The 20810-nt window shown below is 43.4% G+C and overlaps 1 protein-coding gene across 5 annotated transcripts in view; it reads right to left on the bottom strand.

The window, feature by feature from the left end:
• Positions 1 to 20810, bottom strand: part of SSH2 (slingshot protein phosphatase 2) — a 255357-nt gene that overhangs the window by 36210 nt on the left and 198337 nt on the right. For 4 of the 5 annotated variants that reach the window (XM_020963302.2, XM_020963303.2, XM_078154775.1 and 1 more), the window contains 5 exons: positions 19740 to 19804; positions 10077 to 10198; positions 6171 to 6239; positions 5287 to 5352; positions 1793 to 1987 (listed from right to left, as the gene is read on the bottom strand). In XM_020963302.2, the coding sequence (XP_020818961.1) occupies positions 1793 to 1987; positions 5287 to 5352; positions 6171 to 6239; positions 10077 to 10198; positions 19740 to 19804 (517 nt within the window). The remainder of the gene's footprint in view (positions 1 to 1792; positions 1988 to 5286; positions 5353 to 6170; positions 6240 to 10076; positions 10199 to 19739; positions 19805 to 20810) is intronic. The other variant, XM_078154776.1, reaches the window with a different exon arrangement.

The following is a 20810-nucleotide window of genomic DNA, read 5'->3' as shown; positions in this document are numbered from 1 at the left end:
AGAGAGAAAGACATTGGGGTGGAGGAAGAAAGGGGATAGATAGGTAAGGAGGCACCTGAGCAGTGCTTTGTAGGAAGAGAGGGATTCTAAGAGATAATGGTGAGGAGAGGGTGTCTTCCAAGACAGGGAAGACCATCTGTAAAAAGATATAGAAACAGGACTGTAATGGAGAATATATGAAGGAGACTAATAGGAAAAAAGATGGGAAAGGTAGGTGTGAGTCCCATTGTGGAGGCCTTTAAACTTGAGGGTGAAGAGTTTCTTTTTATCCTTGGGTCTGCTCTTGACACTCCATTTGGCTTTTTAAGCAATTTCCTCAGCGACGGCTCTAGCCATTGCTGGGGTTCTAGAACTGCCTCCCTATTCCCACTTCCCCAGTCTTTGACTCCAAGTCTGTAGTCGTGCAGGGGTGCTCTGCCTGGTTCATGACTAGCTCGAGGTGAACAGAGCCCTGGCCGCAGACCACTCTAGAATTTCAGTGACTCTCAGAAACACCCCCCCACACACACACTAACTGCTTACTGGTCCCCAACTCGCCAGCCAAGAACATGACTCCTACATGCAATCTTATCCCTCTACTACTCTTCTAGAATTCTTAAGCATTTCCTATGTTTCTTCCTGTGAAGATCAAGCAGAAGTTTTTTACTCTAATCAGGTCTTCTTTAGTGGTGAGCTATTTTGGTATAATTACAGGAACTCAAGGGTGAATCCTGTCCACAAGGCCAAAAAGCCACTAACCCTCATCCATAGAGCACTTCACAAATCCACAAAGATCAGTTTAGAGTAAGTAAACATCCTGATTAATTTTCTTATCAGGAACTAAGTGAAAAAGCTCCCAAAATATTAATACAAAACAACACACTGATCCATAAAGGAAATAAACATCAGCTCCACCTTGGACCTTGATCCAACCCAGGGTGCATCAGAGAGACATTTTAACTTGCCTATCTCTTCCTACAATCAATTATAATTTCTGATTTGCACTTAATGGGAGAAAGTCCAGTCTGAGTTAAGTGATAAGTTTAAATTATAGAATTTAATGAAATTTATTTTCTTTCAAATGCTTACAGTAACTTAAAATAGGCTAAGGGTTAGCTATGGACAGGCATCTTTAGGGGGCCTAGTAACAATGAATAAAGAGAATGATTTATAATGAAAATAACGATATTTTATGTAAATATGTCTCAGAATCTCTTGAAAACCAAGTAATGCAAATATTTTTCCACAATCATTGCTATCAACTCCCACTGCACATATAAGCATACAGGTATATTTAAGCCTCATCCCTTTCTGAATAATCACAAATCCCACATTAGCAGTACATCAAAGAATGAAATTTTCGGTACGGAGTTTACGGAGTGAGTTTCTAGGTTGCTGAGAATCGATGCTGCACATTAAGATAGTTCATTAGTATTACTGCAGGGGAGGGAAAACACGTCAAATCTCTTGAGGTGAGATCTCTCTATGTGACAGAGATACAGAATAGGTGTTATGCATGCCTTCTGCCTTACACTGTCAGTTTTTCTAAAGCACAGACTGAGTGGTTTATGATGATACTCTGGAGCATAGGGGTTATTAACCAGGGATCTTTGTGGGTTTTAAAAAATATTTTTATCATGGCATTTCAATATTTGCAACCCTGTGTATTTTATTTTATGCATTTAAATATGTTATTTTGAGAAGGGGTTGGTGCACAGGCTCCTGCTGACTGCCCAAGAGGTCCGTGACACAAAGGAGGCTGAGAATATGGCAGCTGGGTATTTGGTCACTAACCAGCAACAAGGGAACTCACATGTCTGTAAAGAGAGCCGGTGAATCTGGCCGGTGGGACTGCACGTCTCGCATGGCGTTCCATTCGTTCACTGATGACTGGTCGGAGTTTATATGACTCTCATAGTAACTCACCCAGGTTAGGAACAGGCTGCCTGGGTAATAGTTATGACTTCTGGCCACTTCGCATGCCTTATGTAAACTTTGTAATGCAGACCTGAAAGACATATTGGAACACGAGCACTCATGGGCCTGAGGTCGATGGAAGGAGGGAGAGATAATTCACACAAACCATCATATAGTCAACTTTATTTCACCAAATCCTAGAACTGAAGAGCCTTGAGTGACTGCCTATGCAACTCCTATTTGAAGGACACCTCCTTCACCACTCCTGACAAGGGCTCATTCAGCTTCCCTCTTAAACTCTTCCAGTGACAGAGAATGCCTTACCTACTCATGTAGCATCTTCTATTTGCAGACAGCTCTCATGGGTGAGGAAGCTCCTCCTCATGTTAAGCCCAAATCATCTGTATCTCTATAACTTCAACCCAATGAGCTTACTTCTGCTCTCTGGAGCCAAGCAGCAGAAGCTAATCCCACTTCCATATGACAAGACAACAGCAGCAATATTCACAGAGATCACATTCACCCTAAGGCTTCTCTTCCCCAGTTTAAACATTCTCAGTTCCTTCAACTGACTTTTTGCAGGCATGATTTCTATATCATCTGCCCAATATCCTAAAAGATCAATTTTTTTTTAAAAAAAATTTAGGCAATTGGGGTTAAGTGACTTGCCCAGGGTCACACAGCTAGTAAGTGTCAAGTGTTTGGTCTGAGAGCAGATTTGAACTCAGGTCCTCCTGACTTCAGGGCCGGTGCTCTCTCTACTGTGCCACCTAGCTGCCCCCAAGATCAATTTTTAAACCTTGGAGAAACTGTTACTTAAAAATACCATCTCATTATAAAGTTCATTCGATATTCTGGATTCTGACTCTACAGCCTCCATTACGAATTTTGCTACCCCAATCCCTTATCTATTCAGTTTTATTTTTCTTGTGGAAGGGACTGATGCATTACTCATCCTTGATGAATCTAGCCTGAGTACCCACAAGGCATCTGGTATCTTAGTGGGGTCCAATTTCACAGCTGAGCCATCATCGAACTAAAGATACTTGATGATTTAATGACTTGGGGGCAATGGATATTTTCCACTGACTCAGAATCTTGCCCCAAAATAGTGTCCCCTTGATTCCTGGGATACTGACATGTTGTGTCCCAAAGGGCTCCCACCCAAGGCTTCGAGTCATGAGTATTACCCTGGGCACTACCAGGAAGTATTGGCCCACAAGAGGGTTCTCATGGTTGCTACCTTCTTTAAACTACCTACACGTGTTTGAGCTACTTCTGAAGAACAGCTCTGGTTCTTCTGAACGACCATTAAACTTGCTGACTCAGGACCCAGAAAGTCAACTCTGACAGAGAGAGGAGCACTCCAGTCAGTTAAACAACTGGCCCCGGAACTCTGCAGCTCAGCAATCCCTTCCTGGTCAGATAGCCATGTCTCTCCCTCAAGAGGGGGAGCACAATACCAAGAACTGTATTTTGGACTTTTGTGGCCAATCCATTTGCAGAGGGGAAGCCGATTTTCACAAACAAACAGAGCTAGGAAGCCCATTTTAGTGACAAAAGGCAAAGCTCAAGTATCAGAGAGTTTCAGTAAAGCCACGTCAGTTGCCCTGACTCCCAACTGAGTTCTTGCTCCCTGTAACAGGATAATTGCAGGTTCCATGAGGCACGTTTCTTGAACCTCATCATGTACTTAGAGCCTAAACCACTAACTCTGGTTCCACATCTCCTCTGAGGCCCCTCCAGGTGCTGGCTACTTTCAGGACACATCAGCTGAGAGGGACCTGACTTCTGAGAAGCTGAAAGAGCTACCTTCCCCTTAGAGGAACACGTGGTGAACACGACACTTTGATTTGGAAATCAGTTTACATAGCAAACCAAGAAAGACCTCTCTCCAAAAAGCCAAAAGGGCTCGGGCCAGCCAGTCCACTCCAGGACATCAAAGCCTGACCCCAGGTTGCTAATTGAATCCACAGGGTCTTGAAAAAGAACACAGCTTTGTGCACTCCAACAATTGGGCTGAACATACAGTTGTTCCTGGGGATTTCTCCCAGCAGAGTTCAGTACCCAAGGGTGGATCAGGCACCACCAGCACTGGTCAGAGCAGGTTATGTGTACTCCAGGAGACGCATCCTCATGAATCCCTTTGAACTGGAGAATCAGCTATGAACACAGGCCCTGAAACTGTGTCCTGCATGAAGTGATAAGACTGCGAATGGTTCAGATCAGCCCTTTCTCCTAATCACCTGATAACGGCCAACTGGGGCATCCGGGGGAGATTATCTCTCCCGGGCCTGTTTTGGAGGCTCTTATTTCTCGCTTTGGCTCGCCTTCCCCCCAGCCCCTTGGTCATTCATGCTTCCACCAGAGGGCAGGCAGGGCCCTGGACAGGAAGTGAAAGGCACGTCCTTCCACTCTGGCATCAACTCCTGAGGCTTACACAACCAAGCCACCACTCTTATTTTTTCAAAAACATGGAACAACAAGAAAGGAGTTCCTTTAGCATGCTCGCCAGGGATGGTCTAATTTTCAACAACTACAAAGTTTTCAGTTGTATAAATCTAGACTTGCTTATGTCAGTAGATACTTATAATTTAGAAGGGGAAGGGAATAAGCATTTGGTGCCTACTTTGTGCCAGGCACTGTGCCAAGTGTTTTGCTTTTTTTTTTTTTTTTAACAAATATTAACTCATTTAATCCCCACAACAACCCTAGAAGGCAATAACTACCCTCATTTCACAGCTGGGGAATTGGAGATAATCAGAGGTGAAGTGACTTGTCCGGGGTCACATAGCTAGTAAATGCCTGAGGCCAGATCTGAACTCAGATATCCCTGACTCCAGGCCTGGCGCTCTATCCACTGTACCACCAGCTGCCTCTCAGGCAAAGGTGAAGTGAATGGGTGGCTCAAAGGGCCTACCCTGTCTATGATATATACTTCAGGAAAATGCACTGCCAGATCTTTTCTCATTGCCCTGAAACCTGAAGGCTAATTGACTAGCAGGAATGGTACTATGGCAAGAGCAGTAGACCAGGAGGTTGGGAGACCTGGGGTCCAGCATGGCCCTGTCCCTGAGTCACTGTGCTACCCTGGGGAAGTTACAACCTCTTTGGGCTTCAGTTGCTCATCTGGAAAACAAAGTTTCTTCCCACCTGGTAAGCCTATGCTTCTAGGATGACCACTCCCTCTCATTCTTCACCACTACCTGGGCCTCTGATTTTGACACTGCAGTGGTGGTCAGTGGTTCGCCCTTCCACATACCAGCCAGACCAGCAGATCACACACAACATCACTGGAAGCTGAGCATTTACATGGTCCCTGCCGCCGCATCAAATGCCCCTCCCTTGAAGCCTGTCCCTCAAGAACAGCTATTTAAAAAGACATCTTACCACATTGCCTGCACGGACACGGGTTTGAATATGTGAACTCGGTTATCTGTTGAAACGCTGAACCCACTGAGGAGAAAAGAGAATAAAACAAATGCCACCAGTCAGAGGGGGTTACTGCTGCGGCGTTTTTCACCTTTTTCCAAAAGGCTCTTTCCTACCCTGGCACAACTGGTATGGCAGAAGGGATGCCAGCACTTGCATGGAAACCCACCACAGTCTAGCGCTGGAGCAAAAAGCTTATCACAAGAATGATTGTGGCTGGTTTTTATATGTTATGAGCAACAACTGGAATCTCAGAGTCAAGTCAGGGCAGGGCATTCGATCAACAGAGATTTCCAGCTGGAGGGGGGGACAAACCGTCCTGGTGTGCATTACAATTTGGAAGACCTCTAAGATGCAGCAAGTGAACTCAGGCCCTGGGAGCTGCTGCAAATAGCTTGGTCTCTTGCCTCTGTCATTAGGGCAGCCTCTAGTAACCCTGGGGTCCCTGTTGAGCGTATTGTGACTGGCACAGGAAGAACGTTACACAGTAGGGCAACAACTGGCAGAGAAGCAACACGCTGGCTTGAACAGGGATGCATTATCCTTTGGGCCACTGCAAAGCACTTAAGCTCTTATTTAACGTCTGGCCATTTGAGCGGCTTTTTCTTGCTTTGAGACTTATAAGGACTACACAGATATAATGCCTAACCTCTGGCCTAGAAACCCAGGAATTAGAGAAACTGGAAAGTTACATATTTTTTTCCACTCTTTTACAAAGCATGTTTTAAAAGGGCTCATTGAGCTTTTGGCCTGACAGTACAGTGGGCCTCCCACTGAGCTGAATGAATGTGCAGTAAGATGGAGCCCCACCCATGGGCACAATGAAAAGGAGAAGCTCTTACCCATCGCCATCCAGATGAATAAGTGTGTCACTCCAGAGAGGCAGGACCAGACCCATGGTACAAGTGCTACTGTGGGAACAAGAGACCCAGTCATTTCCTGCTATTTCAAAGCACAGTTCATCCAACAAGGAAGAGAAACTATCAGGTTACACATTTCCCAGTCAACTCTGAGGATTGTCTTCATTTGTGTTTGCTAAAAGCCTTTGAATCTACGATTTCTAATACCAGGAAATATACACAGCATGGTGGTCAAAGGGAATACACAAGCAAAGCAGAGAAAGGGTTACTAAGGACAGGGGAAGAGTAACAAAACATACGCACAGAAAACAACTGCAGAACATTTGGAAAACCAAGCATGGACAGTGAGAAGCCATGAAGTTGCTGCCGTTATTGAAACTTGGTAAGAATTTCAGCAATGAAAGATAAAGCCCATGTATGGTGTCTAAAGGCTAATGAATCTGGGCAAGCTTCCAGGAAGGTATCATCATCTCTATTTTATAGACACAGATTAAGCAACTGGCCTCAGGGACCTAATACTACATTAATGAACAGGCTGGGGCTAACAGCTAAAAGATCCTAACTCCCAACCTGTGCTTGGATCATTAACCACTCAAGTTCTCCAGACAGGGGTGAGCCACCAAATATGGTGCCACTGTGTTAGACCCTGGGCCTTTGGGAGTGAGATCCAAAACCCTGTCTGTGGTGGACTAGTCTCTCCATAACTGCTCTATACCCCCTGGTTTAAGAAGAATTCTGTGCCCTGCTGTGGGTGCTGAGAGATAATCTATCTAAAAGAGATGGGGACTTGTTCTTTAATAAATTAAAAGTCCTGAAGAAAGGTAATAGAGGTGTGTGTGTGTGTGTGTGTGTGTATGTGTGAGAGAGAGAGAGAGAGAGAGAGAGAGAGAGAGAGAGAGAGAGAGAGAAGCCTGCTTCAAAAACAGAAGAGAACCAAAGTGAGGAACCTTACACCTGTACCAGCTGCCGTGTAGCTCATGAAGGTCTGGCTGCCTGCACTTGATCTAATGTTTTTCCTTGCACTCACTGCCCCAGGTGTTACTCAACACCACCACCAGTGATTCCAGAGCTCATGAGATTCAAATCAAGATCGGAATAACTTACTCACATTAGAATCTGCTACATAGAGGCATGGCTACCATGCCAGCCTACAGGAGAGAAACAGCCTCCTCACTATTTCTCTTGCCTAAATGGGATGAGCTCATGAAAATGTGTTTTAAAAATGGCTTCCCAAGGTAGAGGGGAATTATTTTTAGTGTGTTTTAGTGAGTACTTAGCAGGGTCCCTAGCAACACATATAACTTGTGCTATAAATACTAAGGGTCCCCAGAGCTTAAGGAGATATGGCCAGAAGATGCAGGGGCTTAGAACCCGAGTCTAGAGGGACAGGAGAGGGAGAGAGAGATCTATGAACACGTCACAGCGAATTCTCAGTTTGCAGAATTTAGTTTAGGTGAGGGAGCTTCTTATGCTGGGAAGGAGGCACCTAAGAAACTGAAGTTTGACTTAAAATACGCTGGGGATGGGCAAATCTATTCTACCTGGAGGGCTTTCCTCATGAGGCTCCGGATTTGTTTTTGTAAGTATGTTTCCTAATTAACAAGAAGGCAATTGAACAATCCTAAAACTCTACAGGTTTGTCCCCCTGAAGCCCTATTTGGAGTAGTGCCATTTGGAAACCAAGGCTATATTTCATTTTTAAATAATTTTAAGTGGTTAAAATTCAATGTAACTCTCAATTAACTCATATGTAGGTGAAATTAATTTGCTGAAGCAACCCTAAAGAGCTTCTTGGGGATGCCATATCATAGACGGGAGGGGTCAAACTCCATGCAGCTTGAACCGGATTAAAATGTAACTGGGAAATGTTTAACAAATTCAATAAAAATCCAATCCACACAGAAACTGTTAATTTGTGGTTTTCCAAGTCAATATGCCAGGATCTGTTTCTATTTGAGTTTGACACCACTGGCCTAGATGACCAGCCTTCTAACTTCAGCTTAACAGTATCTTAAAGCTTCCAGCTTTCATATAATGGTATACAGTCACAATGATGCGAGTTCTTTCGCCAGGAGTTTAGATGAAAATGGAGCTGGGCCGACCTGCTGCCCTTGTCTTGGTCCTCTGGTGGTGAGGACTTTGGGAGTTTGGTGCCTGGGGAGCACACCTAGGTGTGCCTGAGTCACAAGAAGGACAGAAAACACAGGAGTTCCCAGCTCCTTTAGCTAACTGTGCTTCCTCTCATGTCCTCTCTGCTCCCACAGAACAGAGAAGTTTCCACTGGTTAATGGCAGCTCTTAGGTATGGCCTTTAAGGCCAGAGGAAAGAAGCGCCTCAGGGTACTGAGGACACATTCCTAGGAGCACATGTTGGCAAACTCTCCTTATGAGTGGTACTGAAGCTCAGGACAACGTCACAGAGATCAGGTTTGACCCTGGGCTGCTTTCTCTCTCTGGCTAGATGGAGCTGGTACCACAGACCCCATCTGACTCTGGTGACAGGAAACTGCCAACCAGCTTGGGAAAGAAACTGGTTTTAGCTTTGTAGAGACAGTCTTTCCAGAGGGCTCCCCAGGTTGGGGTGGGGAATCTAAACAAGGGGAGAAGAGCTGGACTGATGAAGAGGGTTGTGAAACATTTATCACAAAGTTCTACGATTATATGAAAGGTCAAGATTGACAGGAAAAATACTGGCTGACTGTTGCCCACATCCCACAAAAGGTGAAAATTCTTCTCCCTTCTTAAATCTGAATGGGAGAAAGCTTCCCATAGGTGGTTAAAAATCCCTGTATAACATCCCAGCATAAAATGAAAGGCAATACATGGTAATGCATGATAAAGAAGGGAACAGTCACAGCTGTGTGTTTCTGGTGACCCCCCCCAAAAAAAAACCCCTTCCAAACTGATGCCGTGGCTGCTGTGGATAACCAGGAATCTCCAGAACCAACTCTGGAATGAAAAGTTCACAGAGCAATGCTTTTTGGGGAAACGGTGGGATGTTTGTTTCCAGCTGGCTGAGCTGAGCTCACTGGGTGGCAGTGCTCACCCCCAACAGGCCCTGAGTTCCACTCTAGTTTCAAACCAGGAAGTCTGTGTGTCGAGACACCTGGCAGGATTTCCTGAGGCATATTATCTGGACAGCAAAGATTTGCTTAGCAGCCACATTCCACAGCCCTCCCAAGGCTTCTCCAGAAAATGAAATGGAAAAAAGGAAGGCACTAAACCTTAGCAACAAAAAGCAGCACAGGCCAAAGTGATATGTGATGGCTTCAGTTACAAGATTTAACATCCTGCTTAGGCCCAACAAAGGTATACAGGCATAAAAGCTTCTTATTAGCACGTGTTTCCTGAATTGAACTGAATTCAGATGTGACTCAGGGATTCAGTTTTCTTAAATACAGAGGAAGACGACAAAGAGCATAAGGCTTGGAAACACCACAGCTTATGACCACAGGTGAATACCTCTGATGAGAGTCTGCATACTACACTCAGAAGACACCGAGGAGTCAGGCCTGGTGGGCAGTTTGGTGGCCCAACTAAACGAAATTCTAACTGATGGAGATAAGGAGACAATTGACTAATTGACTTTCTCTAGGAACATGAACTAATTGGTTAATAGTTGTTTCTTAAAGTGGAGGAAGGGGGGTAGGGGGAGGGGAAGAGAAGGGGAAGGGTGACATGTGAGGAACAGATGACAAAACAGGGTTGTTGTTGTTTTTCAAAGCACTGTGGGTTTCACTGCCTCATTTCTCTCCAGACTTGGTGTCTAAGATCCACACCTCCCCCATCCTAGTTTTAGGCATGGGAATTGAATTATGCAAGAGGATGTCTACTTCAGTACAAAATGCCATTTATTTTAAAAGGAGTTTCTCTGTGCTCAGCACCATACCTGTCATTAGAGGAGAAATCCATCCCGAGGACAATGCTTTCTTCAGTATCTTGTCTGCCATTGGTTGAAACCACCACCATATATCTCGTGCGGTTCTGGTATGTGCTTTCCAATCTCACAGCCTGTAAGGTTCACAAAAAACCAGAATAACCTCAAGAGACAGAACTACAAGTCACATTGTGGACCTTCACTCCTGTTTAAATATGAATTTGCAGTAGATTTTCTGGTTACATTTCTATCGTCTTTGTCCTTGCCCAATAATGACCTCATTATTCAATCAAAACTGTTCTCTCCAAAGTTATTAATGATCTCGTAATCAACAAACTTAATGGCCTTTTGTCGATCTTTACCCCTTTGACCGTTCCAGCCTGAGACACAGTCACCCTTTTCTGGATGTTCTTTTCTCTCTAGGCTTTTGGGACATGGCTCTCCCCTGGTTCTCCTCCTCTCTGACCACTCCTTAGTCTCCTTTGCTGGAGTTTCATCTAGGTCCTGCTCGCTAACCATGGGTATCCCACAGGGCTCTGCCTGTGGACCATTTCACCTGGTGATCTCATCAGCTTGCATGGATTCAACTTTCATCTTTATATTGACACTTCTCAAATCTACTTATCCAACCTTAGCCTCTCTTCTGATGCTAGTGTCATTTCTCCAGCTGCCTATGAGACATCTTAAAGTGGCTATTCCAGACTTTTTTTTTTTGCTTTTGGTGAGGCAGTGGGGTTAAGTGACTTGCCCAGGGTCATACAGCTAGAATTCTATCCATTGTGCCACTTAGCTGCTCCTAAAACTCAACATTCCCAAACAACTCATCTGTCTTTCTAAACCTGCCTACCATCTTACCATCACACACACACACACACACCCCTCAATAAACTCGAGTGGCTGTCTATCACCCCCAGTATCAAACAGAAGATCTCTCTTTTGGCGTTCAAAGCCCTCCCTAATCTCCCCTTCCCGCCTTCCCCCACCTTGTCAGTCTTCTTCCATCTTACTCCCTGCCACATGCTCTCCAGTCCAGTCCCAGCCTCCTGGCTATTCCACAAACAAGACACTCTGTCCTCCAGTTTGGGGTATCTTCACTGGCTGTCCCTCATTAATGGAATGTTCTCTCCTCATCTCTACCTCTTGGCTTCCTTCAAATCCTGGCTAAAATCTTATCTCCTACAGAAAGCCTTTTACGAGCTCCTCTGCTGATCTCCAATTCATCCTGTAGACAGCTTTTTGTACAAAGTTGTTACATATTTTCTCCCCATTAGATGGTGAGCTTCCTGAAATTTTGCCTTTCTTTGTATCTCTAGAGCTTAGCACAGTGTTAGGCACTGTGTAACACATAGCAGGCACTTAATAAATGTTTGTTACTGACAAACATTAAAAGACTTTTTTAAAATTCAAGTTTCAGAAATGATACTTCTTTATTTTTATTCTTTGTAAGGCAATTGGGGTTAAGTGACTTGCTCAGGGTCACACAGCTAGTGAATGTGTCAAGTGTTTGGTCTAAGGTTGGATTTGAATTCAGGTCCTCCTGACTTCAGGGCCGGTGCTCTATCCACTTCGCCACCTAGCTGTCCCAATATTTCTCTCCCTTGACTGTGCTCGGGAAAGTGGACTTACATGTAGAATTTCTCAGCTTCCACCAGGTCATCCCTTGTCTGGTTTGGTACTAATCACGCTAGCCTCTACTGCAGTTTTGTTGTGACACCTTATTATGGGCCAACAAGTGACTCTAGCTTCTCAAAAGTAGGCCAGCAGAACACAAGGTCTGGTAGGTCTTACTAAGCCAGAAAGACTGGGCACAATCCCAGTGATGGAATGTGTATCTATCATTTGAGGATCAGCCAAACCAAGTATCTCTAGAATCTCTAGATCATCTCTAGACTGGCCACCATCTGATGAATTCCTTTGGCCATGGTAACTCACTAAAAGGATAAGATATGGAAGGCAGGGTTGCGGTCTGCAGAAGATGATGAACTCATAGATCTTTCAAAACATACCAGGCCTGGCCTCTGCCCAAATGTCTGGGTATAGAGACTAAGGATCACAGAAACATAGGGATAGCAATCTAATTTGGAGAAGTAAATGGTGGAATTCTTTTCTCCATTGTATCATCCTAAGAAAAGCCTAGGAAGCACAAATAGCAGCATACCTGGACACACACACACACACACACACACACACACACACACACACACAATTGTTTCTAACGAGAACTGACCCAATGAGAATGTAATACTGGTACTGTGTTGCCAAATTTACAAGATGGAGAACAGTAATGTGTGTTCCAGAAAGCTACATTATGGCAATTCAAGCAAAACACACTTAAGAGAAGCCAAGAGGAACTAAGATGAAAAAAGAAAAGAAAAGAAAAGAAAAACACCACCAAAAAACCCGGAAGGCCAGCCCTAGCATGCTAGGGTCAAATTAAGGGAAGGCACAGCTCATATCAAGCCAGAGGCTGGAATTGATGGAAATGCACCCTGGGCCCCAGGAGGCCTGGCTAATAGTTCCTCTTATATTTTAGGGCTTCTGGAACAGCTCCCAAGACAGTTACAATCATTTTCATCATGAAACCCAATTAGGGTAAACTGGAACACTGTACTAAATGAGATTTCAATGATGTTACATATTTGAACTCTTGCTTGCCTTGGTCAGCTGTCATTTAACATGAAAAAGGGAAGCCTCTTTGTGTTGCTTCCATCCCCATCATGTTTAGCTTCCTGAATGTGGCAGTGTCCCTTTTCATTCTACTCCAGCTCTGGGAGTTTCTGGCTGGGACTTTTAAAACATTCTGGCATAGGAATAACTGTCTTGCTCACTCCTCCTATACCAACTGGTAGCAATTAAGTGACTGAATCAAAGTTGATGAAGGGGGAAAATCTCTAGAAAAAAATTAGATGCAATACAAATTACCAAGTCAAGTGTGGAAGACCTTCTTTGTAAGAGATGTTTCATGATGACATTTGACATTTCTTACCTAGATAGCTAGAAAAAGTTCCTTGGGTATTTGGCTCTTCTTCGCATATTTTAATTATATATTAAATGGCAGGTCACATTATACTCAAATGAAAGCTTACTAACCCTAGAGGAAAGGACCCATTAATACCTTAGGTAAGGTTGCTGCTGTTCATTCTCTTTTTCAGTCATGTGCAACTCTTGGTGACTCCATTTGGATTTCTTTTGGCAAAGATACTGGAGTGATTTGCCATTTTTTCTCCAGTTCATTTTTGCATAAGAGGAAACTGAGGCAGACAAGGTTAAGTGACTTGTCCAGAGTCACACACAGTTAATAAGCGTCTGAGGGTGGATTTGAAATTAGGAAGATCTGTCTTCCTGACTGCAGGTCTGATGCTCGATCCATTGTACCACCTAGCTGTCCCAATGGGTAAGGTACCATGTATGTGTATTAACATGAGATGGGATGAGTTTCTGGGACCATTCTGTTCTAAACCCTTTAGCTGGATTAAAGACTGAAAGTATTTCAATTCTTAGGATTTAATTCTTCAGGATAAACAACTCTGTTGACAGCATGGAGAATATTGTCTGAGTCTTTACTAAGAGGAGTCTATGATGTTTTATATTTAGATATCCTCTAAGAGGTGTGAGAGGAGAATCTTAATTTAAAATCCCAAGTCCTGGGAGGCACAGGCATATCCAAATAACCAAAAACTTGCTCTGGCTCCAGCTTGCTTCTGCATTCTTCTGCAGCTACCCCCGCTTGAGAAAGGATTAACATAATCTAATTTATTTCACTAAGCCAATTTGAGTAAAAACAATTTTAAAAGGCATCCTTTGCCTAATACTCCCTAAAAATCTCTGGTAGCTTCCAAGTTTCTTTGGGGTCAGGAAGCAATGTGGAATATAAGCCTGGAGAGACCCTGATTTGGAAGTAGGTGAAAGAAGAATCTTCTGTGAGGCCCATGGACAGGGCAGGCCATATGGAGAGCTGACCCTTTGACAGGGCCTTCCAACATGCACTTTCTTTCCTTGGAGTCTTAGTAAATTATGGATCTGCTTGCACTTCCTCTTTTCAACTACTGATATTTACAAGACCCAAATTCAGATTTCCAGACTCAGAGCTACTGCCTGAAGTTGGTAGTGCCAGGATTGCAGTCCTCCTTTACTAGGTGAGAGAGTGAAAAATTGGCCACAATGGAACGTCCACATGGTCTCACGTGGCTGGGGAGTTCTTTTACTTTTTTAAAATTTTTATTAATTTATTTTGATTTATCAACATCACTTTCATAAGCTTTTGAGTTTTAAATTTTTCTCCCTCTCCTTTCCCCCCTCTCTCCCCAAGACAGCATGCAACCTGATATAGGCTATACATATACATTCCTATTAAACATATTTTCACATTAGTGATGTTGTAAGGAAGAATTAGAATCAATAGGAGGAACCACCAGAAAGAGGAAACAAAACAAAACAGAAGAAAAAAAAGTAGCAAATAGTATGCTTCAATCTGCATTCAAACTCCATAGTTCTTTCTTTGGATGTGGATAGCATTTTCCATACCGAGGCCTCTGGAGATGTCTCAGATCCTCACATTGCTGAGAAGAGCTAAGTCTATCAACGTCACTCATTGCACAACGTGGTTGTTACTGTGTATAGCATTCTGGTTCTGCTCACTTCATACAAGTCCATACATCAGTCCATACAAGTCTTTCCAGGTTTTTCTGAAGTCAGCCTGCTCATCATTTCTTACGGCACAATAGTATTCCATTATATTCATAAACTACAGCTTGTTCAGCTGTTCCCCAGTTGATGGGCATCCCCTCAATTTCCAATTCTTTACCAACACAAAAGAGCTGCTATAAATATTTTTGTACATGTGGGTCCTTTTCCCATTTTTATGATCTCTTTGGGATACAGTTAGGGAGTTCTTAAGAACAGGATCATGAACACAACTTGTTGACTCCAAGGACAGACAGGTTTTCTTGTGACTCCACCACAGGAACCCCTGCAGCTGGGTCTATGCTTTCTTTCCCATGATGCATTCCCCTCCTCAGAATCCTTTTCTTCTTTAAAGGTACAGTACAAGGATAAATTGCCATATCCCTCATCCTTCCTGTGGGTCATGGCTCTTTCCCTCCATAAATTACTGTGTATTTTACTTATGTGTGTGCAGGTTACAATGCTCCCAGTCAAGATAAATTCTTTAAGATGCAGAAGCTGCCATTTTTGTCTCTGGGTCCCCAACAGTGAAGACAGGGCCTCACACGTCCTTGATGAATTGAATTCCCTTGATGTACCATTACCACTTCAATGTTCAATAGCTTTCTCTGTCAAGAAGCCTTAGAGGCTGTGGTTCCTGACCCTTTTAAGCCTGAGGGCCTCCTTTCTCACATGAACCAATTTCAAAGACAGACTTCTTTACCAAAGAGCAGTTATTCTCTAAGTATCTGTTGACTGAGAAAAATCCCTGACAAAAGGCTGCTGTGACAAATTCAGAAAAACTTTAAAAGAATTTATTTTCATCACAACAGCCTTCAAATGCATCTGAGAAATAGCCCATATGAAACCTTTTCACTTTTCAGAAGGAACAACAGATTGAGTATTATAAGTGTTCACTTGAGATGTCCCGTGGTGCTCAGCATCTTTCAGAGCCTGGAAGTCTGTTTGAAGCAATCGGTTTCACCCTTAGCTCTGGTTTCACATTTAGCCTGACTTCCTTTCATTTTTTCACCTAAACTTCAACAAAACAAATGCAGAAAATCCTCTTTCACTCATCATTCAAACTGCATATTTTTCTGGCCTTAGATAAAGATCAAGATAGTGACCATGCTTGTTGTGTGCAGGGCTTTAAAGATCCTGGGCAATAACCCCACAGCCTCTGGAGGTTTACCACCGTCCTTAGGTAAATCCCTCATGCTGCAGCTTAACGCCATATTTTTTGTGTTGAGTTTTGGTGAAGATGGAAAACACCTGGCCATCACCCTCTGCATACTAACCTTTTCCACACCACACTTAACATGTTGACTTTGGGTAAACATACCAACTACTGTGCTCCAAAAGTATTTACCTTCACAACAAAACATTTTCTCAATAAAAAGACAAACTTCTCATTACCTATTCCTCTCCCCACCACCCCTTAGCATCAGAAATGTCCCACTAGAGCTTGCTAGGACTCTGCCTTAATTGCAATTTCTTTTTGCTAAGAAAAAGAGCCATGCTTTATATTGTGCCTTTGTACACAATATTTCTCTCTTGTCAAGAAAATTATATTATGAAGGTCCAAAGTCTAGACATGGGGCCCACCTGCTCTGTCAGAGGTGCAAAAGTAGGTAAATATTGAATTCCAGACAGCCAAATGACAAAGAAAATCTATAGCTCAATTTAAAATAGACTTCAGACATGAAAGAGTTTGAAGATTCTTTTCTTCGGAAAAAAAATGATTAAGGTTAAAGGTAAGCACCAGTTTTCAATCCTTTCTACCTTCATGAAGAATCCTGGATGCACCTAAAATCAATGCATCCTAAAAATAAACTCAACCATTTTTGAAAAGACCTGCTTCCAAAAACACCTCCTTCTTGACATTATCAGCACCACAGTGATGCTGCAGCTTCAGGGCTAAGAACATGTTTTCACAGAAGGCAGCCCAGTAGTGAGGCCATAGGTTAGTCCAAGGGTTACTAAAAGTCTTAATTGTCTTCTGCCTTATTCCTGTTAGGCCTGGTCTAAAATGGTCTACTTTTTGTATCTAAGCTTGAAAGTCGTGGTCCACCAGCAACGTACGTAGAGCTCATATTCTTCCTAAGAATTCACACTGCTAAAGGAAAAGGCTGGCTTCATTCCAGTTACTTGTCATCTTTCTAATCTCACTTTCAGAAAGCAAAGATTGAGAAGGGAGAGGGCAGTGGTGTCTCTATTTACTCTTGGGTTATCCTGAAAATAAAACAGTGAGCTTCCAGCTGACTCTCCAACTTTTAATCTTATGCAAAGTCCCAAGATGACAGTTCTAACATTCCACATTTAACTTTAAACAAAGGACTTTGCTTGGACTCTACAAAGGCTTCTTTTAGCTACAAAAAGCACTAACTGGTCAAAAGTCACACAATGTAGCGAGTGATTTGGCTTGAAGATGACTCACTTAATGGTCTGCAACATAATGACTGTATATTTAACAGTTTGATATAATTGTAAAACACTGTGTCACGTCCAAATTCCAAATTAGTCCAGAAATTTCATTTAAATCTTTGGAATTCATTTTTAAAAAATGTTAAACAGCTGAAACCACATGTTCAACTCCAGGAATTGTAGGATTATAGATTCAGAGCCTTAACGGACCTTAGAGGCCAACTAAGAAAGCAAGGATTGAACTGTCAACTCTAGCTTTGGCTCTGCCACTAATAGGTGGTCCTGGGGGAGTTGTTTTTCCTTTGTTTCCCCAACTGTAAAACTGGGAGGCTGGACTAAATGATCCAACAATCTAGTCTAACCATCTACTACAAACATAACCTTGTCCCTATGTTTAGATAATACACTGTTCCTGTCCTCAAGGGGCCTGCATGACTAGTGAGGATGGGGAGGGGCCAAAACACCAGCAGAGACAAGCATCTTTTGTAGCGTGACATGGTAGGCACAGCAGGAATAGAAAGCTCCAGGGAGCACATGGCCCTGGAGCTGGACTGTTAAGGACAGGCTGGAATTCAATCACTATGGCAGGGTGGGCATGCCAAGCGAAGAAAACTGTGGGATACTGTAATGCCTCCTGAGGAGACAGAATTATGCTCAAAGAAGAGAATATGTGCAGCAGCATGAGATGAGATGAATCTGGATCATGAAAGTCCTTGAAGGACAGGCTGAGGAATTCAAACTTTACACGGGGCAAAGGGGAACCATTAACCAGTATGAACGGAAGGATGAGAATGGAGGCAGAAAACCCTATTGAAATAGTCTAAGTGGGTGGTAATGAGAGTTTGTATTGAAAGCAGTAGCAGTGGGAGGGGACAGATGTAAGAGATGTTAGACAGTGGGCAGAAAACTGGATTTGGAATTAGAAGGCCAGAGTTCAAATCTTGGCAATGACACGTATTACCTGTGTGACCTTGGGCAAGTCATTCCTCCAACATAGGCCTCAGTTTCTTCATCTGTTAAATGATGAGGGATTGGACTCAGGGGCCTTCCAGCTCTAAATCTCTGATCATATGGAGGTAGGATTGAGGGGATTCAGTAACCAACTAGACATAAAAGGTGAGGGGAAGGGAAGAGGCAAAGATAACAACCAGGTTTCAAATGGGAAGCTGGGAGAATGCTGGTACAATTAACAGGAATAAAAAATTGTTAAGAGGGAGGAGCAGGTTAAGGGAGAAAAGAATAAAAGCTCAGGTGTTGACACGCTGAATCGAGTGCAGATTAAACACTGAGGTGGAGAGGACCTAAAGATACCTGAATATGCAGGTAGGTCTGGAACTTGGAACCTGAAAGGAAAGTCAAGTCTGGGCATGGAGACTTTGGCATCCCTGGCACTGAGACCTGAGAGATGGTGGGCAGGCAGAAGCAAGGAGGAAGAACAGAAGGAGAAATGGGCCAACGACAGATACTTGAGGAACACCCACACTGAAGCATCAGAAAGAGGATGAGGAACCAAAACCGTTCCTCTCAGCTCTTCACCTCCTATGACCCTTCTTAAGAGCAGAAGCTCATGTCTTATCTTTATATCTCCACTGCTTAGCACAAGCCTCGTACAGAGTACGTGCTTAATAGGTCTTTGCTGAATCAAATAACTTCAAATTCCTGTTTCTCTCTACTGCTTTATCTAGTCTAGGGATGAGGAACCTGCAGCCTCGAGGCTATATGCGGCCTTCGAGGTCCTCGGGTGCAGCCTTTTGACTGAGTCCAAGTTTTACAGAACAAGTCCATTAAGGGGATTTGTTCTGTGACATTTGGATTCAACCAAAGGACCACACTTGAGGACACAGAGGGCTACATGTGGCCTTGAGGCTGCAGGTTCCCCACCCCGATAATCCTTTCTTGGGTACAAAGTTACTTTTATATCCAGGAAATACAATCCAATATCAGAAAAGTCACCAAGAGAAAAAGGGTAAGAAGAGAAACCATGAGATTAACCCCATTCATCAAATTGGGAGTGGCAGCATTGGTAGCAGACAAGAAGCCAGCCTGGCTTTTCAAGGTTCTCAACAGCTTGGTTCCCTGCTACCTATCCAACTGTATTTCTTACCACTCCACAGGACAAACCCTCCTAACCCTAGACTGGGGTTCCGCCATCTTTTATCCTCCTCTGAATTCCAATCACAGTTAGAACCTGTAACATACTTTGGCACTTTATTAGACATTGCCTTGCTCAAGATGTGGTAGAGCATTCTGAGCTCATCACAGCCCCAGACGCATTGTAACTTGACTGTAACATGATGTCATTTTTGTCCTCTTCGAGAACGAAGGACAACAGCCAATAAACCAACTAACCAACCAGATACTGCCTTGTAGCCTTTGTTTCACAGGTGTTAAAGTGTCATCTCGATAATCACCTGAGTCTGCTGAGAAAGACCATCATTCTCTTAGTTTCCCCTAGAGGCCGATGCTAGAGAGTCGGGCAGAACCAGAATGCTGAATAAGCACCTACTGAGAGTCCTAGTCTCTTGCATGGTATTGCACTCCCTTGGAAAACAGCTTTGCCTCTAAGGCTCATTAGTCAAAAACACTTACCAGCCTAATGTTGTCTTCAGGGCGGAGTAATATGAACATGGCCTGCAGGTGCTGCTGAAGATCACCTGGAGAAGTTCACAAAAGAAAGGTTGAGGCTGGCTCTAAAGCTCTCTTAGGACTTTGGTAAAAGTGAAGCTGTGGTTCACAGACTGACTCCAAGATATGGCATCAACTAAGCTGGTTTCTTAATGGTGGCAAGTGATTTCCCACCTATTCAAGATAATTGGAAAGTGGACTGTTTCCTTACATTTTGAGATGTCATTTTACTAGATTAATTTCTTTCTTTATGGCCCTTGTAAAACAACCAGTAAAAGACCCTGGTCATGTACTATAGCAGATTGAACAGGGCCATGAAACCTACTGGTACACAGTTAATATTAGATATCCATCTCACACCAAGGGAAACTTTAGGAGACCACGGTTCTTTTGAACGCAGGACAAATATCAGATATAACAGTTCCCTGGTTAATCCTGGTCTGGAGCTAACTATTTAAGATATTTCAAGTCACAAAAATCAGAAATATTTTAGATGCCTTCCTTCTAAGAATACTGCCTAGAATATCAGAATTTTCAATCTCCCCCCACATTAGTGAGGGTATTCAGATAGGAAGAAGTCGCAATCTTTCTACTGATAATAGTGCAAAAGAGACACAGTGCTGTGATTGGGGGCAGGGAGAGAACATGTGGGTGGAGTTGAGGAAAACCGCGCATGGAGATAAGTTCTTTCACAGAGAAAGCAAACCAGAGGGCAGAACAGTTTGACCCTGCCCAACCCATTTCTTCTGGTTGAAAAGATACCATGTTTTGGAGAGTTGTGTAGCTCAGATGAAGATCCTACTCTCTCTACAAACCGTATTGTGTCAGTTGCCCTCACAGTTGTTGACAATAAGGGAAGAAGGAAGGAAGGGAGGGAGGTGAGAAAAGGACAGACTGTAAGGCACGCTGCCCAACGCACTTCTCTTTCTGGGTGCTTTTTGAGGGTCATTTAGTCAGGAATTTTTTTGAGGTGAGGAGGGGAAAGGAGATTATTTGTAAGCATTTTATTCTATTTCCCTTCATTTCAGTGATGGC

This window comes from Phascolarctos cinereus, unplaced genomic scaffold (genome assembly GCF_003287225.1).
Source record: "Phascolarctos cinereus isolate Bilbo 61053 unplaced genomic scaffold, phaCin_HiC Scaffold_5;HRSCAF=322, whole genome shotgun sequence".
Taxonomy (NCBI): Eukaryota; Metazoa; Chordata; class Mammalia; order Diprotodontia; family Phascolarctidae; genus Phascolarctos; species Phascolarctos cinereus.
This window is presented reverse-complemented; position numbering and strand designations above follow the sequence as displayed.